Below are 26,844 nucleotides of genomic sequence, written 5' to 3' on the forward strand. Positions count from 1 at the left end.
TTGTGCTTGGGCGATTTTACTTATTTCAAGAAATTTTATTGCTAGAAAACACAAACAAAAAAAATAAAAGGGTGAACAAACTCAAAGAGGAAAAGAAAGAACAAATAGAAACCACCTCTAGTACCTGAAGGAGGAAAGGTTTCTGGAGTGGTTGCTGCAGTGCTGGCATTTCCCTCCCAAGGTTCTGTTCTGGTATCTGTGAACTGGTTATCTGGAAGCCATGTTCCATTTGGTGAAACTGCAGTGACTACAGAATTGGTGCTTACTGTTCTTGTGGTCCCATTGTCAGAGTCTGAAGAATTGACAGTGGTTACATAGGTGGGTCCCAGAGTTAGGCTTGGGCTGGATGTTGGTGCCAAGGAAGGAGAAGTTACTGAAGAAGTAGGATTTGAAGTTTTGGTCTCTTCTTTAAGTGATTCTGCTGTAGATGCTTTAATAGATGTTGTAACGCCTACTGAAGGTGAAACTACAAACACAAAAAAAGCAAGAAAACATCACACAAAGAATTTGAGAGCTCAACAGGTATGAGGCACAAAGCAGCAAGCCCTTACTACACTCTCAAACACTTGGAGACCAATGAGCAGATACATACACACACACACACACACACACACACACACACACACACACACACACACACACACACACACACACACTCACCCTCTTTTATTTTATTATCTTTTAAAAAAATTGAAGTATAATTGACTTACAATGTTCTGTCAATCTCTGCTGTATAGCAAAGTGACTCAGTTACACATATATATACATTCTTTTTTAATATTCTTTTCCATTATCGTTTGTTCCAGGAGATTGGATATAGTTCCCTGTGCTATATAGTAGGACCCTGTTCTTTATCCATTCTAAATGTAATAGTTTGCATCTACCAACCCCAAACTCCCAGTCCCTCCCTCTCCCTCCCCCTCTCCCCCTTGGAACAACAAGTCTGTCCTCTATGTCTGTGACTCTATTTCTGTTTCGTAGATAGGTCCATTTGTGCCATATTTTAGATTCCACATATAAGTGGTATCATATGGGATCTTTCTTACTTCACTTAGTATGATAATCTCTAGTTGTATCCAAGTAGCTACAAATGGCATTATTTCGTTCCTTTTTTTTTCCATTCTTTTTTATGGCTGAGTAGTAGTCCATTGTATATATGTACCACATCTTTATCTGTTGATCGACATTTAGGTTGTTTCCATGTTTTGGCTATTGTGAACAGTGCGGCTATGAACATAGGGGTGCATGTATCTTTTTGAATTACAGTTTTCTCTGGGTATATGCCAAGCAGCACATACTCTTCTTTTAATGCTGAATCCTTCCCTCACTTCCAAAGGATTACTGTCTAATGGAGGGAGAAACGGGATTCTTTACTTAGTTCCTCAGAATCAATATATGAGTCTTAAATAGCAACCGTTTTCTTTTCTTTTTTTTAACTTTTCAGGAATGAATACATAATCTCTTTATTTAAAGTAGTATATGGTATATAGAACAATGCTGAGCATAGCATACACTATAACCCAGAGATGTGCAAAGACATTTTACTATCACTTTTAAGTACAACTTTAATATTTTTTCTTTCTTCAGTATCACCGAGGCCTTCAAATTTGGGTCATTAAACATAAAACCAAAATTCTATTCCTAATACCAGTCTTATCAAATGGCACTTTACCTATGGTAGTGTTGTTGGCACCAACATGTATCAGACCACTGCCAAGCAGAACAAGAAGGAACCAGGAATCCATGTTGACCTGGAAAATAGAGAGCCATTTTAGATAAGGTCCCGTTATACTGTAACTATGTCCAAACTATTCACCAAAGGAGTATATTGGGCAAACTCTTCCTAGCTATTAAAGTGCACACACAGGACCAATGATCTTTTGCGAGTCTGGTAAGCACAATTCCCCAGGAATCCAGCTACTTAATTGAATCTTCACACAACTATAAGTAAGAGCAGTGGTTCTCCACCTTGGCTGTACTTTAGAATCACTCAAAGAACTTAACAACAACAACAACAAATCCCTGCGCCAGACTACATCTCTGGGGGTGAGAGGCAGGTAGCAATCCGTTTAAAAGCTTCCCAGTTAATTGCTATGTGCAGCTTTAGTGTCTTCAGAATGAGAAGTATGGAGAAGGTAGGTTGACTGCATGAATGTACTGCCCTCCAAAGCAGACGTTATACAGCTGTTCTCAACCTTTTATTTCACTTCAAACCATATCAGAGGGCTATGGCACATTCCCATTGGTAGCAGTGGCTCATTCATCCATTCAGATGTCTATGCCCTATACTAAGCTAGGTACTAGGGAAACAACTAGGGAGCAATACCCTCAGAGGTCCCATTTTCATGAGACTCACAGCCTAGAGGTAATTTAATATGGTAGTGACTCTCCAAGGGAATCAGCACATGCCTCTCCATGGGGCACATGACAATCTCTGAGGAAGCGTGAAGAAATGCAGGTGGTTTATGCACATCCCAGGAGTTTGCCTCTGGTACCAATAACCATGCCTAGCAGGGAATTGGGTTCAGCCAGTGGCCTTCCCAAGGTACAGCCATACAAGATTTGACCAGTTCCCCTCCTCCCCCCGATCATTATCCAAAATTGGGAAAGCATACAATTCCCTCCATAAGGGTTAGAAAACAGATTGGAAGGCTGATTATTATGTATGTATCCATGTCTATTTTTGATAAACCAATAGGACATGGTTTTAGGAAAAATAACAATGTATTTGCGGGGAGGGGGTTAGACCATCACTGCATTCCATATATCAAAATAAGATCCAGATGGGCTGAAAAATTAAATGCTTACAAACACATTTTAAGAGGGAATAAATGCAAATGTGAGTGCAGAGTGAGGAAGGATTTTCTAAACATAAATGCATTGTAAGAAATCACAAAGGAATAAATCACAAAGGTAAAAATGGAATATCTGACAATAGAAAAAAATAAAAGCTACAAAATATAAAAGAAATCAATCATAAACAATGTTCATGGATAGGAGGACTCAATATTGTCAAGACGTCAGTTCTTCCGAACTTGGTTTACAGATTCAGTGCAATCTCAATCAAAATCCTACCAAGCTATTTTGTGGATATCAAGAACTGGTTAAGTTTATATAGAGATGCAAAAGACTGAGAATAGGTAGCTCAATACTGAAGCAAAGTTGGAGGATTACTGTAAAAGCAAATAGTAATATAAAAAAGCAAATAGTAATCAAGGCAGTGTGGTATTGGTGAAAGAACAGACAAATAGACCAATGGAACATGAGAGAGAACCCAGATACAGACCCACATAAATATAGTCAATGGATCTTTTACAAAGGAGCAAAGGCAATACAATGGAGCAAAGATAGTCTTTTCAAACAATGGTGCTGGAATAGCTCGGCATACATATACAAAAAAAAGAAAGAAAAAAAATCTAGACACAGACCTTATACCCTTCACAAAAATTAACTCAAAATGAATCACAGACCTAGATGTAAATGCAAAAGACTCCTGGAAGATAACATAGGAGAAAATCTACATGACCTTGGGTTTAGCAATGACTTTTAAGATACAACACCAAAGGCAGAGCCATAAAAAAATAATAAGCTGTACTTCATCAAAATTAAAAACTTCTGCTCTACAAAAGACAATGTCAAGAGAATGAGAAGACAAGCCACAGACTGCGAGAAAATATTTGCCAAACACACATCAGGTAAAGGACTGCTATCCAAAATCAAGAACTCTTAAAACTCAACAATAAAAAAACTATCAACCCAATTAAAAAATAGACCTGAACAGACACCTCACCAAAGAAGATACACAAATGGCAAAAAAGCATATGAAAAGATGTTCAGCAACATATGTCATTAGGGAATTGCAAATTAAAACAATGAGACACCACTACACACCTATCAGAATGCCCAAAATCCAAAACACTGACAACATCAAATCCCGGTGCTTCTGCAGAGCAGCATAAACTCTCATTCATTGTGGGAATTCAAAATGGTGTAGCCACTTTGGAAGGCAGTTTGGCGGTTTCTTACAAAACTAAACATATTCTTACCATATGACACAAGCAATTGTGCTCCTTGGTACTCAAAACAGAACTCAAACTACTGATGGTAATACCAATTAGCCTATAATAACAAACTCCTTTCCAGAAAGATTATACAAGAATCTTAAAGGTGCCCACATTGTTTTCTGACCCATTTCCAAGGTTCTATTCTTGAGTATATGTAAATAATCTGAAACTCAGATTAAAATGATATGGAGCTATTCATTAAGTGGAAAAATACAAACAATCCAAATACCCAAAAATAGGGAAAATAGGGAAAAGTCAGTAGTATTACGCTGCTCTTCAAGACAATAATTGTTGCTACTCGATATGCTATATTCGAAGAATTTAAGAAAATGGAACAAGCCCATCATTTTTAAGCTTAAAAAACCCCGTCAGATCAAAACTGAATATAGGGACTTCCCTGGTGGTGCAGTGGTTAAGACTCCATGCTCCGAATGCAGGAGGCCTAGGTTTGATCCCTGGTCAGGGAACTAGATCTCACATGCATGCTGCAACTGAGTTCACACACCACAATTAAGGAGCCTCAGAGCTGCAACTAAGGAGCCTGAGAGCAGCAACTAAGGAGCCTGAGAGCTGCAACTAAGACCTGGCACAACCAAATAAATAATAATAAAATAAGTAAATAAATACTAAAAAAACTCTGAATATACCATTTGATCTCAACTAAATTTATGTATGTATATGAATGTATATGCATGAAAGTAAGCCTGGAAGGAAAAATCTATAAACATTTTAGCACAGCATTTTTGATTTTTATTTTCTTTATATTGTATTTTATTTCCAAGATTTTTCAAATAAGGAGCATGATATTTTTATAAATAAAAATAATCAATAAAAGTAAGTTAAAAAGAAAATAGATTTCACTACAAAGCATGAATATAAGAAGCAAAACTAAAGGAAGGAAACTGCAGAGGAAAGTGAAGTGAAAGAATTCAAGGAAAAGAACAAATGCATACTGGATGGCAAGTTGGAGAGGATTTGTATGCATAAACTAGGGAGTGAGAGGCATGTCAGAATTTAAGAAGAGCCATGTCAGTAACAAGGTAGATCCATGGACCACAACCAGGAAAACCATCGTAAAGGCCTCATTCTTCCCAGAGGATATAAAGACCCTCAGGTAAATTCCTGTGAGTTCTGACACCCTGACTAAACTGCAACCACACCTATGCTTAACTTTCCCTCCTCCAGTCTCCAAGTCTTTCATTCCAAGTATTCCAAAGCTGCAAAGTCAGGAAGTACAGTTGAGGTTTCCTCAGTCCTCTAGGATGCCATATACAAACCATTTTTCCTGGAGTCTGCTCTAATACGCCCTGTTCTTGAGGGCTTTTTTGCCTTATGATCTCCTGGCACTCACTTGTCACTGAAGACACTGCATTGTGGCTCACAGTTTTCTTCCCATTCCAAAGTCCTGATATTCTCCTGGAAGATTTTGTTTCAACATCTTTACAGATGACAGCCACAATTCACATCCAGACAAGTCTCTGAGTTCCCTGACTTCCTCACCTCCAATGACCTTATACCTCCACTCCACTGGGGCTTGTCATGACAATGGCTGCACTCTAGATTTTTTTTTTTTTTTTTTTTTTTGCAGTATGAGGGCCTCTCACTGCTGTGGCCTCTCCCGTTGCAGAGCACAGGCTCCAGACGCGCAGGCTCAGCAGCCATGGCTCACGGGCCCAGCCGCTCCGTGGCATGTGGGATCCTCCCAGACCGGGGCACGAACCCATGTCCCCTGCATCGGCAGGTGGACTCTCAACCACTGCGCCACCAGGGAAGCCCTGCACTCTAGATTTTGTCAGCACCAGGAAAAGCTCTCATACTGAATCTTACTTTCCCACTCTCCAACCATACTCCCTTACCCTTGCAGTTCACACTCTTGTCTACTATATCTGCACTTTGACCTCACCCAGGATTTCAGTCCCTTGAACCTCTAATTTTCTTTCCAATATCTCTGTTCTGTCTTATTTCCTTCTCTACTCAACCAAGAAAACTTGGTGTTAGCTCAATCACTACCTTGCTAATATCCTAAATTCTTTTGCTACGTTGTTCTTCTATTACACCTACATGGGGGAAATAGTCCCCAACCCTGAACTAATCCAACTGTCAGCCCTACACCTGGACTGCCAAATGTTCCTTAAGAAAATCAAACAACCCATAGGTTAAGATCACTGTTTCTGCCTCAGTGGAACTCTGAACACTTTCTGCAATCTTTCTATATTTCCCTACTCAGCTCTCTCTCTAATGCTCCAGTGATTTCAAAGAACCTCCTCTCCTCTCCAACCATCTCCTCTCACATCCTTGGCTGTTGGCCTTGCCTTCACTTCAGAGATAAGAGAAACTACTAGACTGGGATACCCTTACCTACCAGTCACCTTATTTACAAATTCCTTCCTTCTCTGCAATTCCTCCCAAGAATCTCAGTCCCTTAGGAACCTTGTCCTGTAGATCCTCTAACACCATCTCCTAGGTTTAACGCCCTTTCATAACAGCATTTAAACACAATTAAGAATTTCTCAAAGAAAAGAACTCCTTTTAATCTATATCAATCCTCCAGCTAGCATTCTCTCTACTCCACTTCACAGCCAAATTTCTAGAAAGAGTTGTCTCCATGGCAATCTGGCTTCTTTTTCCACCATTCCACTAAAACAGCTACCTCCATATTTTTAAAGAATGAGCTCTTTAAAAATATTTCCAACTCATTCACAAAGGTCTATTTTCCTCGATATATAAAGGACTCCTACAGATTAAGAGATGGCAAAAGAGTAAAAGAGACGAAACAGACAATTCACAGAAAACTGAACAGTTCTCTTAATAAGAAAAAATGCTTAAACTCACTCATGATCAAAGAAAGCCAAATTAAAGCCATATTGTGATATCATTTTTCACATGTCAGATAGGCAAATATAAAAAAACTTTAACAACACTGCGTTGGGGCAAGGGTTTGTGTAAACAAGTACTCTCATATGATCTGTAAATATTTATCAGAATTACAAAAGCACAAACACTTTGACACAATTCTACTTGAGAATTTTACAGATATACCCATACTTTTAAAGTGACCAATATACAGGTTATTCAATGAAACATAGTCTGCAATAGAAAGAGACTGAAAATAACCTAAATGTTTATCAGTGGGAGAGGGAGACGTGTTTAAATAAATTATGGCATATTCATAAAATGGAATACTATGCAGCTGTTAAACAAAATGAGGCTCTTTGGAGATCATTTTATTTCAGCATACAAGCCTTTTTTAAAAATTTTGAACCATCTTAAAAATAACTTTTGCGGGACTTCCCTGGTGGCGCAGTGGTTAAGAATCCGCCTGCCAGTGCAGGGGACATGGGTTCCATCCCTGGTCCGGGAAGATCCCACATGCCGCAGAGCAACTAAGCCCGTGTGTCACAACTACGGAGCCTGCACTCTAGAGCCTGCGAGCCACAACTACCGAGCCCACGTGCCACAACTACTGAAGCCCGTGCACCTAGAGAGCCCGTGCTCCGCAACAAGAGAAGCTACTGAAATGAGAAGCCCACACTGCAACAAAGAGTAGCCCCCGCTCTCAGCAACTAGAGAAAGCCCGCGTGCAGCAATGAAGACCCCACACAGCCAAAAAAACAATAATAATAACTTTTGCAAAAAACTCAAAATTCATGAGAGGAGGGACTTCCCTAGTGGTCTGGTGGTTAAGAATCCGCCTTCCAATGCAGGGGACGTGGGTTCCATCCCTGGTTGGGGAACTAAGATCCCACATGACGTGGGGTAACTAAGCCCATGCGCTCCAACTACTAAGCCTGTGCACCACGACTAGAGAGCCCATGTACCACAACTACAGAGCCCACGTGCTCTGTATCCTGCATGCCACAACTAGAGAGCCTGCGCACTGCAACTACAGAGAAGCCTGTGCACCGCAACAAAGAGCCTGCATGACTCAACGAAAGATCCTGCATGCTGCAACTAAGACCCAATGCAGCCATAAATAAATAAATAAATAAATATATTTTTAAAAATTCACAAGAGGAAAAGCCCACTGGTATTTCTTTCTCCTTCGCCCATCCCCCTTTCTCTTCCTCTCTTCCCCACCCTTCTCTGTGTGTGTCTGTCTCTCTCTCTCTCTCTCTCTCTCTCTCTCACACACACACACACACACACACACACACGATTTCTTTGTTGTTAAATCCCTCAACCTCTCTGTCACATCTGATTTATTGACATCCCATACTCTCCCAAATTTATCTCTTCCCCATACCTCTCTCTGAATTGAGGATTTTGAAAGCTGGTTCTATGACGAAGGCCTAGTCTTGACACAGATGAACAGGTAAATAGTTTGAATCTGAGGGAAATATGCACTATCAAACGTCAGAAGGAAACCAGCCCTCCCTTTCAGCTATAGTCTGCATGATGCCAGGAAGCCTGTGCACAAATTCTAATAGTAGGAATGGTTCTGCCTTGTCACAGGATGATTTTTAGATGAGCTATTTGTGATACTTTTATTTTATTTTAAAAATTAGTTTGTCTGACAACTTCTTTTAAAACTAAATATACACCTAACTTTATGACCCAATAATTCCATTTCTACATATTTACACAAGAGAAATAAGAACATATGTCCAAGAAAAGACTAGTACAAGAATGTTCATAACAAAAAGCTGAAAATAATCCAAGTAACTATCGCTAACAGAATATATAAACGGAAAGTGGTTTTTTTCTTACAATGGAATATTACTCAGTAATAAAAAGGAAAGAACTACTGATATACACAAAAACATGGATGAATCTAAAAAACATCATGCTGAGTGAAAAAAGCCTTACATAACATATGACTCCATACAGATGAAGTTCTAGAAAAAGCAAAACTAATCTGTGGTGGAAAAATCAGAACAATGGTTGCCTGGGAAAGAGATGGAGGATTTACTGAAAAGGAACATGAGGGTACTTCCTGGACAACAGTAATATTCTATATCTTGACAAGGAAATGGGTTGTGTGGGTGTATGAATTTTTCAGAACTCACTGAATGATAACTTAAGATTTGTGCATTTCACTGTACATAAATTTTATCTCTAAAAAGATTCCACCCATAAACACATGTTGTAAATGATATGTATGCTTAAATAACTGGGAAGAAGTATACTGATATACACAACTTACTTTGAAATACATAAAAACAATATGGATTGATGAATACAGGGGATGGATAGACAGATACAGTAGAGTAAAATGTTAATTGTAGAATTTTGCTGGGTGGATATAAAATTCTCTCAACTCTTCTCTACATTTGAAATGTTTAGAATAAAAGGCTGATTACAAAAATCAGTTCTGAGAGAACTGGTATTTTCATGGTATTGCATTGCATAATCTTGGGACATAGTATTTTGCCCATTTAATCAAGTTTTTAGTATTTTGCCCATTTATTCAAGTTTTTATGTTCAAAGTGTTACTGTATTTTTTGTCCTATTCATTTCTTCCTGGTTTTTTAATATTATGTTACCATTATGAATGGAATCTTTGTTTTTTAAAATTTCAGCTTCACTAAGGTAAAACTGACATATAAAATTATAAGATATTTAAAGTGTACATTGTGGTGATACTATATACATATACACTGTGACAGAATTTCCCCCATCTAATTAATTAATACATTCATCACCTCACCTGTTTATCTTTTTTGGGGGCAGAGAAAATTTAAGTTCTAATCTCTTAGCAAATTTCAATTATACAATAGAGTATTGTCAAATACAGTTACCATCTTTTATGTTAGATCCTTAGACCTTATTCATCTTCTAACTGAAATGAGTGGAATCTTCTAATGTTATTTATTAATAGATTACTTTTCTTATATAGGAAAGACATTGGTCCTCCTCCCCTTCACTGAAATTATAAGCTATTAAAATAAATAAATAAAGCATGCTCATTACAAGACATACGAACAGGGAATTCCCTGGTGGTCTAGTGGTTAGGACTCAGTGCTTTCACTGCCGGGGCCCGGGTTCAGTCCCTGGTCAGGGAACTAAGATCCTGCAAGCTAGGCATGGCACAGCCAAACAACAACAACAAAAGACATACAAACGGAACCGATGGATATAAAGAAAAATCTAAGTCTCATTCACCTCCTGCCTGTCCCATTTCCCAAAAGTGATCACTAAACACTTTCTTTCATATACTTTACAGATTTCCTATACTATAAAATTATATACCTACACATAAAAAATAAATAAATAAACAGGATAGTAGATCTGCTGTCTACAGTTTGCATTTTTACTTAAATAATAAATTCTGGACATCTTCCACATCAATACTTTCCAGCTACTTTTCTTTTCAGTAGCTGCATAAGTGCTTTATCATATGGATATACCACAATCATTTTAACCAGTCTTTCTGTTTGCTTTTGTTAGGTAGGAGTTAACTGTATATGATTTCCTCCTCTATCTTACACATTTTTAATATTAATTAATTAATTAATTATTTTTTGGCTGCGTTGGGTCTTCATCGCTGCGTGCAGGCTTTCTCTTGTTGCGGTGAGTGGGGGCTACTCTTTGTTGCGGTGTGCGGGCTTCTCATTGTGGTGGTTTCCCTTTGTTGTGGAGCACGGCCTCTAGGCACGCGGGCTTCAGTAGTTCTGGTTCGCGGGCTCTAGAGCGCAGGCTTGGTAGTTGTGGCCCACGGGCTTAGCTGCTCCGCGACATGTGGGATCTTCCCAGACCAGGACTTGAACCTGTGTCTCCTGCACTGGCAGGCGGATTATTAACCACTGCGCCACCAGGAGGTCCTTACACGTTATTTTTGATTGGGCAACAGTGGCCTGAGTAAAGACTGAATTATATACTCCAGGAAAGCCAAATAATGGAAGAAACTCAAGCTTATACATTTTTCATTTTTTTCAAACACCCTTGTGAATAATAAGCCTTTGGTTATGTGAGTATAGAATAAATGAGCAGGGAGGCTTTGGGAGATGAGTCATGAAGGTCTGGGCAGTTCCCTAATTTATTGGACACAATGGCATACACACTGTATCCTTTCTCCTACCCCACCACACCCAGACAAAAGGCTAATATACAGTTCTTTTTTCATTACAAAAACATTTCTTACTTAAAAAAATTTGTTTCCACTGCACATACATTAGGGAGATAAACCAGGAAAGTTTAACATTCAAATAACAAAGGAAAACCAAGATGCCATTAGCGATACTTAAAAGCCTTAGGACAAACAACAAAGCAAGTTCTGAAAAATTATAGCTATTGTTTTCCTAATATTTTAGTGTCTAAGAACATTTCCTAAATGTTCTTAAAATTCAAATTCAGCATAGCAGATCTGAGACGTTCCCATGTGGAGGCTGAATTCTGCAGTGGGGACATGGATGGTGGGCATTGTTCATTGGCTGTTAAATCACTCACACTTGCCCTCCCATCTCAAATCCCAGTCTGCACTGAGCACTTGGTATGCTTCCTCTCGCTTAATCCTTCACAATCGTATGATGCTGATATTGGTGTTATTACAACTTACCATGCTGTGTACCTTGTGGGGGAGGGAGTCTCTCTTGAATTGCAATCAATTATACATGCTTACACACATTTCAGGGGTAAATTATTTTAAATATATATACTGCACCCAAGATTAAGGAACCATCACAGGCATATTGAGTATCTAGTAAAGAAAGAATTTTTGAGCTTCTGGCCAAAGACAAACACTCCTTGCCCAGATGTACACTCCCTGTCAATGAACCCTGAGGTCTGGAGAGACATGCCACCCTCACCTAAGAACAAGGAGAGGAAGAAAGAAAGAAAACTGGATGCTAGTACTAAGGAGAACACGCCCATTCCTCAGCTAGGTGTAGACAAGTGACTAAATTCTGGCCAAGGAGATATAAGCTAAAGTATATTATGAGATCTCTAGGAAGGTGGTTTAACAGGGAGGGAGGTAGGGAGTCTTTTTTCCCTGTTCTCTCTCTCCTGTAATCTAGAATTCAGATGTGATGATTAGAGCCCCAGCAGCCATTATGGGCCCTGAAGTGACTTTCAAGATAATAGAATAGAGAGCTAGAAAGAGACCAAGTTCTCTGATGACACTGTTGAACTGCCATACCAGCCCTGCTTACTTTCAGATTTCATATATACAAGAAAGAAATAAACCTATTTTCTGATATATGCAACCAACCCCAATCCTGATACAGATAGTTATAAAGAATAAGAAGACCAACTCCTAACATTATGACTTGCTATGGATAAGGAATGGAAACGATGAGGGTGCTCTGAAATGCATTTTCCTTGGTGCTCTTGCTAGGAAGCACAATGTGGCATACATTTGCTAAAGAAAAAATGTTACAAGGAATTAATATTATGACGTTCCCACTAGCAAAGGAGAGCTCAGCCAATCTGCACATTCTCCAGAGTAGAGACTCTGGCTGTGATAGCTTCCATTAAGAGTCCATCTATACAAAGCTAAGCATTCAATACTCAATACATTGATAAAATATGATCAAGTATCAGGTACAATTTATCTCAATATTCAACACATTGATAAAATATGATCAAGTATCAGGTACAATTTATCTCAGTATTTGGCCTTTTATCTCAGTTAAATCTCAGAGCAACTCTACATGAGAGAGATTCTTCATATTCCCATTTTGAAGATAAAGAAATTGAGAGATGGTCACATAGCTGGGAGTTGTAGAAGTAGAATACAAATCCAGGTCTACCGGACTTTTCTTCACATATCACTGACCCTTCAAAAGCTTAAAGACTGTTGAAAGATGTCTCCCAGGTGTGGAAGAAACAAAGTGGCAGCCAGGAGTGTTATGCTCTGCCTGAGCCTTCTTCTAGAGCTTTTCAGATTCTCTGATTTGAGAAAAAGGCACCTAGATGGAGAGTTCAGTTCTTTCAGCTAACTGTTCACTCATTAACATTATATTATTTATTATTAAGATCAAAAACTATTTTTACAACTATAATCCTTGGTTGCCTGCTATGTGCTAGGCATTTGTATGAGGCATTCTATATACTTTAACCTAATTAATTCCCACAACCACCTTTTGAGTTAGGTACTGTTTTTCCATTCTACAAATGAATAAAGATCACAGAGGTTAAGGAATTTGTCCAAGCCACATACCTAGTAAGTGCCTACTAGGATTCAAACTCAGGGCTTTTAAAACTCCAAAGTTCCCGCCTGCCAATGCAGGGGACACGGGTTCGTGTCCTGGCCCAGGAAGATCCCACATGCTGTGGAGCAACTAAGCTCGTGCGCCACAACTAATGAGCCTGCGTTCTAGAGCCTTCAAGCCACGACTACTGAAGCCCGCATGCCTAGAGCCTGTGCTCCACAACAAGAGAAGCCACCGCAATGAGAAGCCTCCACACCGCAACAAAGAATAGCCTCTGCTCACCGCAACTAGAGAAAGCCCGCATGCAGCAACGAAGACCCAAGCAGCCAAAACAAACAAATAAATAAATAAATTTTAAAAAAACAAAAAAACAAAAAACCTCCAACCAGATAATGGGAATACACAGACAGATTAGATATGGACTAAGTATAGACTGCCATCAAGTAGTTCACTAACCAGCAGTGAGGCACAAATAAGCTATTTATTTCAAACCCTGAATTATCACCTGGCAAAATGTTAGTCAATTAACACTAAGGCGAGGTAGTAAAACTGCACACCACAGAAGGATTTTCAGGGGAGATAATGCTTGAGATGAACTTGGAAGGAAAAAGAGCAGTTAGCCAGGAGAAGGGTCAGAAACAAGAAAAAGTCTTTAAAGCAAAGAGGACTTTGAAGCTTGAAAAGATCTATCTGGTTCCAGGAATGGCAAAGAGCTAGGTAAGGGCATCAAGCAGGACCTCGATAAACATTTGCTAAATGAATGTGAAAATGGCAGACATGAAAGACTGGGGACTGTGAGGATATGTGGAGGAAATGCAGGAGATGAGGCTAGAAGAAGCAGCGAACAGATCACAAAGGGGCTTGTTAGGCCACAATAAAAAGTTTTGACTTTCCACTGGACACACTGAGGAACCACCAGAGGCTTTAACACAGGGAGGTTGACCATAACAATATGGATTTTCAAACAATGACTAATAGTAGGGTAGAGGATCAACTGGTGTAGTTTGAGGTTAGAAGAGCTGCTGACTGAAGCTTTCTGAAATAATCTAGCCAATGAACCAGGAGGACCTCAGAGCAGGGCTGATAAGTGTATAGGGACAGAACTGAAAACTTAACAATGAGATGCCAGAGGTAAGGAAGGCCCAGGTCCCTGACTTAGAGGAATCTCAATGCTATATGCAGAAGAATGATTGCTTTGAGACATACCATAGGGAAGGTGATGAGCTTAGTTCTGAACATTGAGAAGAGTACAGTACTACAGTACATGTTGTACCTACAGGGGATGGAATGGGGGTGAAGGGTTGGAGAAGGGGCAGAATGGCAGACAGGCAATGACAGAGCAACTGCCACGGAAGTCAGGCAGTAAGCCAAAGAAAAGAAGACAGCTGTAGAGATTGACAAAAGCAGCAATGAGCAAGCCAGGCAGGAGACATCTGACAAACACAGGAGGCAGGAGTAGGTGGGTGCTGATGAGTAAAAAACTGACACATGCCTGGGACTTCCCTGATGGTCCAGTAGCTAAGACTCCACGTTCCCAGTGCAGGGGCCTGGGTTCGATCCCTGGTCAGGGAACTAGATCCCACATGCCGCAACTAAGAGTTTGCACGCAGCAACTCAAAAGATCCCACATGCTGCAACTAAGACCTGGCACAGCCAAATAAATAAATAAATAATCAAACAAGCTAACAACAAAATATAATTCTCAACTTAAAAAAAAAAAATTGACACATGCCACTAAGGGAGGGTGGAGTAGGAATGGCACACACACGCTGAATACTTGCTAGTGAGAAAAAAGAACCTGAAAAACTGCTGAAGGGCTCCTGAAGAAGTCCTGGAACACCAGAAATCAACTTTCATTATAGGTCTTCAATGGAGAAAGACAACGTGATACAGGTCCCAAATAAAGGGGAGAGGAACCCCTAAAATTAATAGGAGTCTGAAGCTCTCAAGAGCAGCTCATTTCCAAAGATGAGCTTATGCAGAGAATGAAAAAGGCCCACTAAGGCTCAGAAATAGATTGTTAAATTCTATTGTCTTTGAGTTACACCTAAGGCAAGATTCAATTTGGGGCCTGGAGACAGATGAGCCTGGAGACAATGAAATCAGCTTACTTCAATAAACAAAACAGTTTATACTAAACTTATACTGCAGATTAATTAAGACAAAGAGCAATATGGAAAGGTATTTGTTCTGCTTAAAGCACATACTGGAATAAACTACTGGAGATATAAAACCAAAATATAGTACAGGTTATGTGCATAAAATAAAATTGAAAAACAAGCCAGAGACGGAGCCTGGCCAAGATGGTAGAGTAGGATGACCCTGAGCTCACCTCCTCTCGCAGGCACACCAAAATCAGAATTATCTGCAGAGCAACTATTGATGAGAAAGACTGGAATCTAGCAGAAAAGATCTACAAAGATATAAAGAAGGAAACCACAACCAGATGGGCAGGAGGGATGGAGTCTCGATATAGTCAAGACCCATAGCCCCAGGAGGGCAAAACGCAACAGGAGGATAATTTTTATTGCAGAGGTTCTCCCCAAGCAGCAACAGGTTTTAGCTCCACATTGGGGTCCTGCACCAGGAAGACAAACCCCCAGAATACTTGGCTTTGAAGGCCAAGGGGACTTACCTGTGGGAGTCCCAGAGAGCTGTGGGAAATAGCCTCTTAAAGGGCACATACAAAATCTCACATGCTTCGGGATCCAGAGCAGAAGCAGTAATTTGAAAGGAGGCTGGGTCAGACCCACCTGCTAATCTTGGAGAGTCTCCCAGAGAGGCAGGAGGCAACTGGAGCTCACTCTGGGGACATAAACACTGGTGGCAGCCATTTTGGGGAGCTTGTTCTACCACATGCACATTGGTGCTAGCAAGCAGCATTTTGGAATCCTCCCTCTAGCTTATTAGCACTGGGACATTGCTCCGCCCACCAGTCTGTCAGCACCAGTACTGGGTCGCCTCAGGCCAAGCAACTAGTCAGGCAGGGACAGAGCCCCACTCACCAGCAGGTAGGCTACCTTAATACCTCCTGAGCCCACAGCCAACTTGGGACATGGCCCTGTCCACCACAGGGCCTAGGACCTGGCCCTATACAACAGTGGGCAGGCACTAGCCCTGGAACCTCCGGGGACCTGCAGCCAGAGACCCTAGGGCCCAGCTCCACCCTCCAGTGGGCAGGCATACCAGTGAGCCAACACACCAACTCCAGGACCCCCAGGGCCCTGCAGCCAGAGACCCTGGGCCCTGGTTCTGCCCACCTATGAGTTGGCACTAGCCCAGGGGCCAGACTCAGACAACAGTGGGCAGGCACTAGCCACAGGACCCCCTGGGCCCCAGCTCCACCCACCAGCAAGCCAACGCCGACTCCAAGACACCTTGGGCCCCTCAGCAAGTCAGCCTGGTATCTGGTCCCATGCACTAGTGGGCGGGTACAAGCTTCGGGACACCCTAGAGAGAACAGCCAACTGTGTTGGGAACTGGCTCCACTCACCAGAGGGCCAACATCAGCTCCAGGACTACCAGGGCTCTACAGCAGAAATCACAGGACCCAGCTATGCCCATCAGTGAGCCAGCACTAGCCCCAGAACCTCTAAGACGTTGACTCCATTCACCAGAGGTTCAATACCAGCTCTGGGACCACTTAGCCCTGCAGCCAGAGACCCGGGGACCTGGCTTCACTCACTGATGGGCAGGTACCAGTCCTGGGATCCCTTGTACCCCAATCCCACCCACCAGCTGGTGGATACCAACCCCAGGGCCACTGCAGCCCTGCAGTCTGCCCTGTCAGGACCCAGATAACAAGCCAGCAGGCTGGCACCAGCCCTGGGACCCCCTCACCCAGGACCCAGTTCTGCCCACTAGCAGGTCAACACCAGCTCTGGGACACCCTGGGCCCCTCAGCCAGCAGCCCCACCCAAAAGCAGGTTGAACCAGCTTTGGGACCTTGGGGCCCTGCACCCAGAGACCCCAGGACCCAGCTCCTCCTAGCAGCTAGCTGGCACTAGCCCCAGGACCCCCTGGGTCCTGGCCCCGCCCACTAGCTGGTCAACACCAGCCATGGCCCCACATACCAACAGGCCAACACCATCTCTGAGATGCCTTGGACTCCTCAGCCAGGTGCCCCAGGGTCCAGCCCCACTCACCAGTGGAGTAGCACCAGCTTTGTAACATCCTGGAACCTGCAGCCAGCCATGTCAGGAATTGGGCCCACTCACCAGCAGGCTACACTACATCCAGGAACCCTGGCCCTGCAACCTGCCTCCCCCCAATCCGGCTCTGCCCACCAGTGATCCAGCACTAGCCCTGGGACTCCCTCGGGGTTCCACAGCCAGCTGCCTCATGACCTGGCCCAGCCAACCAGTGGCCAGCAGCCTCCACGCAAGGTAGGGCCTGGCAACCAAATGGACCAGGGGCCAGCCACACCTACCAGACCACCACAACAGAAGGACCCATGCAATTCATATAGCGGGTACCCCTAGAGCATACAGGTCTGGTGGCTAGAGGGGAGTGCACTGCTGGGATGCATAGGACGTGTCCTACAAAAGGCCATTTCTCCAAGGTCAGGAAATGTAACCTACCAGATACACAGAAATAAAAACAGCAAATTAGGTATAATGAGGTGACAAACGAACATGTTCCAAATGAATGAACAAGATAAAACCCGAGAAGAAGAACTAAGTAAAGTGGAGACAGGCAGTCTATCCGATAAAGAGTTCAAGGTAATGATTGTAAAAATGACCAAAGAACTTGAGAGAAGAATGGATGAACAGAGTGAGAACTTAGCAGTTTTAAACAAAGAGTTGGAAAATATAAAGAAGAACCAGAGATGAAGAATACAATAAATGAAATGAAAAATGCACTAGAAAGAATCATCAGTATATTAAATGATAAAGAAGAACAGATCAGCAAGCTGGAAGACAAAGTAGTAGAAATCACTGAAGCTGAACAACAACAACAAAAAGAAATGAGGACAGTTTAAGAGACTGCGAGAACAACATCAAGAGTACTAACATTCGGGACTTTCCTGGTGGTCCAGTGGCTAAAACTCCACCCTCCCAATGAAGGGAGCCTGGGTTCGATCCCTGGTCAGGGAATTAGATCCCATATGCCGCAACTAAAAAGACCCTGCATGCTGCAACAAAGATCCTGTATGCTGCAACGAAGAGCCAGTGTGCTGCAACTAAGACCCAGAGCAGCCAAAACATTAGCATTACAGGGGTCCCAGAAGAAGAGAGAAAGTGGCAGAGAACATATATGGAGATGTAACAGCTGAAAACTTCCTTAACCTGGGAGAGGAAACAGACATCCAGGTCTAGGAAGCACAGAGAATTCCAACCAGGATCAATCCAAAGAGGACCACACCAAGATACACTGTAATTAAAATGGCAAAAAAAAAAAAAAAAAAAAGATAAAGAGACAATATTAAAAGCAGCAAGGCAAAAGCAACAAGCTATGTACTAGGGGACTTCCATAAGGCTATCAGCTGACTTTTCAGAAGAAACTCTGTAGGCCAGAAGAGAGTAGCATGATATATTTAAAGTGATGAAAGGGGAAACCTACAATCAAGAATACACTACCTGGCAAGGCTTTCATTCAGATTTGATGGAGAGATCAAAAGTTTTACAGACAAGCAAAAGCTAAGAATTCAGCACCATCAAACTGCTTTACAAGAAATGTTAAAGGGGGGATTCCCTGGTGGTCCAGTGGTTAAGAATCGGCCTTCCAATGCAGAGGACACAGGTTCGATCCCTGGTCGGGGAACTAGGATCCCACATGCATGCTGCACGGGGCAACTAAGCCCACGTACCACAACTAGAGAGCCCGCATGCTGCAACTACTGAGACCATGCACTCTAGAACCCGTGCGCCACAACAAAGAGCCTGCATGCTACAACGAAAGATCCCATGTACTGCAACCAAGACCTGACGCAGCCAATCAATCAATAAAAAAGAAATATTAACATTAAATGTTTTTTTAGACTTCTCTTAAAAAAAAAGGCTACAACTAGAAACATAAAAACGACAAAAGGAAAAGGCTCATCAATAAAGGCAAATAAACAGTAAAGTATTAAATAAACCACATACAAAAGCTAGTAGGAAAGTTAAAAGACAAAAGTAATAAAATCATCTACATCTACAGTAAGTAGGTAAAGGATACCCAAAACAAAGAGATGAAAAACATGATGTCAGAAACAGTAATCATGGGAGGAGGGAGTTAAAAAATAATGCAGGGTTGTTAAAATGCATTTGAAATTAAGAGATCAGCAACTTAAAATCTATAATAGATACACACACAAAAAAGAGAAAGGATTCCAAACACAGCATTAAAGATAGTCATCAAATCACAAGAGAACAAAAAGAGCAAAAAAGAACTACAAAAAAAAAAACCACCCAAATCAATTAACAAAATGGCAGTAAGTACATTCCTATCGATAATTACTTTAAATGTAAATGGACTAAATACTCCAATCAAAAGACCAAGTGGCTGAATGGATACAAAAATAAGACCCATATATATGCTGCCTATGAGAGACTCACTTCAGATCTAAAGACACACACATAGACTGAAAGTAATGAGATGCAAAAAGGTATTTTATGCAAATGGAAATCAAAAGAAAGCTGAGGTACAAACACTTATATCAGACAACTTAGACTTTAAAACTAAGACTAACACAAAACAAAGAAGGACAGTATGGAGGTTCCTCAAAAAACTAAAAATATAACTACCATATGATACAATTCTACTCTTGGGTATATACCCGAAGAAAACAAAAACACTACTTTGAAAAGATACATGCACCCCAATGTTCACAGGAGCATTATTCACAATAGTCAAGATATGGAAGCAACCTAAGTGTCCATCAACAGATGAATGGATAAACAGGATGTGGTGTGTACAAACACATACACACACACACAGGAATACTACTAAGCCATAAAAAAGAATGAAAAATTGTCATTTCCACAATATGGATGAACCTGGAGGGTATTATGCTTAGTAAAATAAGTCAGACAGAGAAAGACAAATACTGTATGTTATCACTTATATGTGGAATGTAAAAAATAAACACGGACTTCCCTGGCAGTCCAGTGATTGGGACTCTGTGCTTCCATTGCAGGGGGCATGGGATCCCTGGTTGAGGAACTAAGATCCTGCATGCTGCACAGGAAGAGAGGAAGGGAGGGAGAGAGGAAGGGAGGGAGTAAGGAAAGAAGGAAATAGAATAGAATAGAATAGAATAAATAAAATAAAATAAAAATAAAAACTAAACAAGCAAATGAATATAACAAAACAGAAACAGACTTACAGACATAGAGAACAACTAGTGGCTACTAGTGTGGAGAAGGAAGGGGGGAGGGGCAAGATAGGGGTAGGAGATTAAGAAGTACAAACTACTATGTATAAAATAAGTAAGCTACAAGGATATATTATACCGTAAAGGGAATTACAGTGAGTATTTTTATAATATCTTTTTTTGTTTGTTTGTGGTACGCGGGCCTCTCACCGTTGCGGCCTCTCCTGCTGCGGGGCACAGGCTCGGACGCGCAGGCTCAGCGGCCATGGCTCACGGGCCCAGCCGCTCCGCGGCATGTGGGATCTTCCCGGACCGGGGCACGAACCCGCGTCCCCTGCATCAGCAGGCGGACTCTCAACCACTGCGCCACCAGGGAAGCCCCTTTTTATAATATCTTTAAGTGAAGTGTAATCTATACAAATTTGAGTCACTATGCTATATACCTGAAACTAATATAATGCTGTAAGTCAACTGTATCTCAATTAAAAAACAAAGACAAAAACCAGGGACAATTTTGAAAAGAATAAAATGTGAGGAATCCATTTACCCAGTGTTAAGGCTATAATGTACAGATCTATGAAATAAAATTAAGAGCCAGAAAAAGACCCACACAAATATGCCCAAATAATTTTTGACAAAGGTACAAAGGCAATTCAATGGAGGAAAGACAGCCTTTTCAACAAATTGTGCTGGGACAACTGGATATCCACATGCCAAAGAATAAGGTTGGACCCCCAACTTACATCATATACAAAAATTAACTCAAAATAGATCAAAGACCTAAACATCAAAGCTAACACTATAAAACTCTTAGAATATAAGGGAAAAGCTTCATGACATTGGATCTGGCAATGACTTTTTAAAATATAACACCAAAAACACAGGCAACAAAATAAAAAAATAGCTAAATTATCAAAATTAAAAACTTCTGTGCATCAAAGGACACTATCAACAGAATGAAAAGAACACTCAGGGATGAGAGAAAATATGTGCAAACCACCTATCTGATAAGGGACTGAAAACTAGAATACATAAAGAACTCCTACAACTCAACAACCAAAAAGACAACCTGGTTAAAAAAAATGGGCAAAGGACTTGAATAGACATTTCTCCAAAGATACACAAGTTGCCAATAAGCCCATGAAAAATGCTCAACATCACTAATCATTAGGGAAGTCAAATCAAAACCATATGGAGATACCATTTCACATCCACTAGGATAGCTATAATTATTTAAAAAAAAAAAAAGAAAAGAGAGAAAGAAAAGAAAAATGAAAGAAAAGAACAAGTTTTGGCAAGGATGTAGAGAAACTGGAACACTTGTACATTGCTAATGGGAATGTAAAATGGTGTACCCACTGTGGAAACCATCAAATTTTTTGATTCCTCAAAAAATTATACAGAATTATCATAGGATACAAGATCACTACTTCTGGGTATATACTCAAAGGAACTGAAAGCAGGAATTCAAACACATACTTGTATACCAATGTTCATAGCAGCATTATTCACAACAGCCAAAAGGTGACCCAAGTGTCCATCGAAAAATAAATGGATCAACAAAATGTATATTCATACAATGGAGCCTTACACAGGAAATTGACACATACCACCACATGGATAATCCTTGAAGACATCATACAAGTGAAATAAGCCAATCACAAAAGGACAACTATTGTATGATTTCATTCATATGAAGTATGTAGAGGAGTCATATTCATAAAGACAGAAAGTAGAAAGGTGGTCGCAGGGGCTGAAGAAGGGGGAAATGGGAAGTTATTATTTAATGGGTACAGAGTTTCAGTTGGGGAAGATGAAAAAGTTTTGGAGATGGACAGTGGTAATGGCTACCCAACAATGTGAATAAAATTAAAGCCACAAGAACATACACTAAAAAATGGTTAAAACAGTACATTTTATCATATATTTATATATACATCTCTCCAAAACTTTTTAAAAAGGCAAGCCAGAGAAAATCTTAGAAAGCATTTATCTGATAAAGAATTGGTATCCACAAAAACTCTCAACCTTCAACAATAAGAAGCATCCCAATAAAATAATGGGCAAAAGATTTGAACAAATTTTCACCAAAGAAGATATATGTAAAGGGAAACCAGAACATGGAAAAGGCTACAAATCATCAGTCATCAGGGAAATGCAAAGTGAAATGCAAGATACCCCTATCTGCTCACTGAAGTGGCTAAGATTAAAAGATCAATAATACCAAGTGTTATCAAGGATATATAAAAAAATCAGAACCCTCACACTGCTGGTCGTAATGTAAAATGGTATAACCACTTTGGAAAATCATTTGGCAGTTTCTTTAAAAAGCTAAACATATACTATGATCCAGCCATTCTACTCTTGGGTATTCATCCAAGAGAAAAGGAAAGGTATGTCCATATAAAAATTTGTTTATTATTGTTCACAGAAGCTTTATTTGTAATAGACAAAATCTGGAAATAACCCATGTGCCCATTAATAAATGAATGCATAAGCAAATTTTGGTATAGACATATAATGAAATACTACTCAGCAATAAGAATGAATTAACTGTTGATACACACAAGATGGATGAATCTCAAAATAATTATGCTGGGGCTTCCCTGGTGGCGCAGTGGTTGAGAGTCCGTCTGCCGATGCAGGGGACACGGGTTCGTGCCCCGGTCCGGGAGGATCCCATGTGCCGCAGAGCGGCTGGGCCCATGAGCCATGGCTGCTGAGCCTGCGCGTCTGGAGCCTGTGCTCCAAGACAGGAGAGGCCACAACAGTGAGAGGCTCGCATACCGCAAAAAAAAAAAAAAAAAAATTATGCTGAGTAAAAGGAGCAAGACAAGAGTACATACTTGTTTTAAAATGTAGGTTTTATTATTATTCAGGCATGGTGAGACCAACAAATCAGATGACTGTTCCTGAAAAGATAGTTTGTTAGTTTGTTACTCACAGTTCCCAAAAGGAGGTGGCACAAGAGGAGAGGGAGTGAGGGGAAAACCTGAGTAAGAGCCATTATTGTGGCTTCTTCAGGAAGGAATGGGCAATGGACAAGGTAAAGTTTTAAAATTAGCTCTGGGGGGCTTCCCTGGTGGCGCAGTGGTTGAGAGTCCGCCTGCCGATGCAGGGGACACGGGTTCGTGCCCCGCTCTGGGAAGATCCCACATGCCGCGGAGCAGCTGGGCCCATGGGCCATGGCCGCTGAGCCTGCGCGTCCGGAGCCTGCGCTCCACAGCGGGAGAGGCCACGACCGTGAGAGGCCCGCTAAAAGCAAAAAAAAAAAAAAAAAAAAAGCTCTGGGGCTTAAAGGTTGTCCTTAGTCACCTGGTACATGGCCCTAGGGTGAATTGAGCACGTCAACAGTGACCCAGAGTATGACAGCCCAATAAAGGAGGTATTTAGGGTGTGGGCTCTGGATTGGTTGGTTTGCATATGAAAGGCACTCTAGCAGGTGAGTTGTTTACTATCTACAGAAACCGGCTAACCCAGGAGGTGAAGTCTCTCCAAGGTCAGCAAGGTTCTAGATGTCAAAGCATCATAAACACATGATTAATACAATAACACATGACTTCACTTAGATAAAAACTTAGAGGACTTCCCTGGTGGTTCAGTGGTTAAGAATCCGCCTGCCAATGCAGGGGACACGGGTTCAAGCCCTGGTCCAGGAAGATCCCACATGACACAGAGCACCTAAACCCGTGTGCCACAACTACGGAGCCTGCGCTCTAGAGCCTGCGAGCCACAACTACTGAAGCCCATCTGCCACAACTACTGAAGTCCGCGCACCTAGAGCCTGTGCTCTGCAACAAGAGAAGCCACAGCAATGAGAAGCCTATGCACTGCAACGAAGAGTAGCCCCTCCTCACCACAACTAGAGAAAGCCCACGTGCAGCAATGAAGACCCAACGCAGCCCAAATAACTAACTAAATAAATGAATTTATTTTTTAAAAAAACCTAGAAAATACAAACACCTATAGTGACAGAAAATAGGTCACTGATTGCTTGGGGATGGAGGAGTAGGCAGGGGCAAGAAGGAGGGATTACAAAGGGACATAAGAAAACTTTGAGGGGTGATGGATATGTTCACACTCTCTTGACTGTGGTGAGTTTCACCGCTGTATAGATATGTCAAAACCTACTAAATCTTAAACTTTAAATGTGTACAGTTTACTGTATGTCAATTATAAAGTTGTTTAAAAATTACAGAAATAATAGACAAAATAAAAGTACATAAAATATACAATAAAGACAAATACCGTATGCTACCACATATATATGGAATCTAAAAAAAAAATGTCATGAAGAACCTAGGGGTAAGACGGGAATAAAGACACAGACCTACTAGAGAATGGACTTGAGGATATAGGGAAGGGGAAGGGGAAGCTGTGACAAAGTGAGAGAGTGGCATGGACATATATACACTACCAAACGTAAAATAGATAGCTAGTGGGAAGCAGCCGCATAGCACAGGGAGATCAGCTCAGTGCTTTGTGACCACCTAGAGGGGTGGGATAGGAAGGGTGGGAGGGAGAGAGACGCAAGAGGGAAGAGATAGGGGAACATACGTATATGTATAACTGATTCATTTTGTTATAAAGCAGAAACTAACCAAAAAAAAAAAATATATCTATATATATATACAATAAAAATGAAATAAAGTGAAAGGATGGTTCTTTGATAAACAAAAAAATAAAGAGAAGGAACAAAATATTATGAGTAAAAAGTAGAAATAACTACAACTACAGCATATGAAAATCAATACTGTTTTCAATAACTATAGGCAAATAATTTTGAAAACTTCAAGGTGAACCCGCAGTTTAAAATTTTCCCACAAAGAAAACACTCGGCCCAGATGATAAGTGAGAAGAAAGAGGAACTAATTCCCAACTCATTCTAAGAGGTGAGTAAAACCTGACAAAAACATTGGAAGAAAGGAAATTATAAGACCACTTCCACTCAATAATATAGATTCAAAAATCCTAAACAAAATATTAACAAACTGAATTCAGTACACGAAAAAGATAACCCACGATCAAACTGAGTTTATCCAAGGTGTACAAGGATTTTAAAAAATTATTTATTTATTTATTTACTTTTGGCTGTGTTGGTCTTCGTTGCTGTGCTCAGGCTTTCTCTAGTTGCGGCAAGCAGGGGCTACTCGTCATTGTGGTGCGCAGGCTTCTTATTGTTGTGGCTTCTCTTGTTGTGGAGCATGGGCTCCAGGTGTGCAGGCTTCAGTAGTTGTGGCACACAGGTTTAGTTGCTCCATGGTATGTGGGATCTTCCCGGACCACGGCTCGAACCCATGTCCCCTGCATTGGCAGGCGGATTCTTAACCACTGCACCACCAGGGAAGTGCAAGGATGTTGTTTTCTTCTCTTTTCTTTTTTTGAAATTTATTTATTTCTGGCTGCGTTGGGTCTTTGTTGCTGTGCGCGGGTTTTCTCTAGTTGCGGCGAGCGGGGGCCACTCTTCGTTGCGGTGCACGGGCTTCTCACTGTGGTGTCTTCTCTTGCTGTGCGGAGCATGGGCTCTTGGCGTGCAGGATTCAGTAGTTGTGGTGTGTGGGCTCAGTAGTTGTGGCTCCTGGGCTCTAGAGTGCAGGCTCAGTAGTTGTGGTGCACAGGCTTAGTTGCTTGGCAGCATGTGGGATCTTCCTGGACCAGGGCACGAACCCGTGTCCAGGACCAGGACCCGTGTCCCCTGAACTGGCAGCTGGATTCTTAACTATTGCGCCACCAGGGAAGCCCCAAGGATGTTTTAATATAAGATCTATAAATATAATTCACCCATATTAAAGAAGAAAGATCATATAATCATTTCAATAAATGTAGAAAAAGCACTGAATTAAAACACATGAACTCACGATTAAAAAAAAAACTCTCTTAATTAGGAATTGAATAAAATTTCCTAACCTGATAAAACAGCTATTTTAAAACAACAACAAAACTTTGCAATTATCATCTTCAATAGGGAATCATTGAAAGCATTCTCTTTAAAAAGGAAGAATAAGACATGGTTATGCACTATTACTTCTATTCAGTAATGTATGAAAGGTCCCAGCCTTTGCAGTAAGAAAAAATCAGAACCATAAAATCAAAATCATAAAAATTAATCATTAAAGTTACATATTTGCAGGAAATATTATCATTTACACAGAAAATCCACAAGAACATATAGGCAAATTACCAGGGGGTTACCAAGGTGACTAGATATAGGTTTTTTTTTTTTGCAGTACACGGCCCTCTCACTGTTGTGGCCTCTCCAGTTGCGGAGCATAGGCTCCGGACGCACAGGGTCAGCAGCCATGGCTCATGGGCCTAGCCGCTCCGTGGCATGTGGGATCTTCCCGGACCGGGGCACGAACCCGTGTCCCCTGCATCGGCAGGCGGACTCTCAACC

At 41.2% G+C, this 26,844-nt stretch overlaps 1 protein-coding gene across 1 annotated transcript in view; it reads right to left on the reverse strand.

Annotated features, from left to right (window-relative positions):
• Positions 1-26,844, reverse strand: part of PTPRA (protein tyrosine phosphatase receptor type A) — a 184,764-nt gene that overhangs the window by 69,906 nt on the left and 88,014 nt on the right. The window contains exons 2-3 of the mRNA XM_082671561.1: positions 1,673-1,751; positions 125-466 (exon numbers count right to left, since the gene is read on the reverse strand). Coding sequence (XP_082527687.1) covers positions 125-466; positions 1,673-1,745 — 415 coding nt within the window. The 5' untranslated portion in view covers positions 1,746-1,751. The remainder of the gene's footprint in view (positions 1-124; positions 467-1,672; positions 1,752-26,844) is intronic.

The sequence above is a fragment of the Grampus griseus genome (genome assembly GCF_964374135.1).
Source record: "Grampus griseus genome assembly, chromosome: 14".
Taxonomy (NCBI): domain Eukaryota; kingdom Metazoa; phylum Chordata; class Mammalia; order Artiodactyla; family Delphinidae; genus Grampus; species Grampus griseus.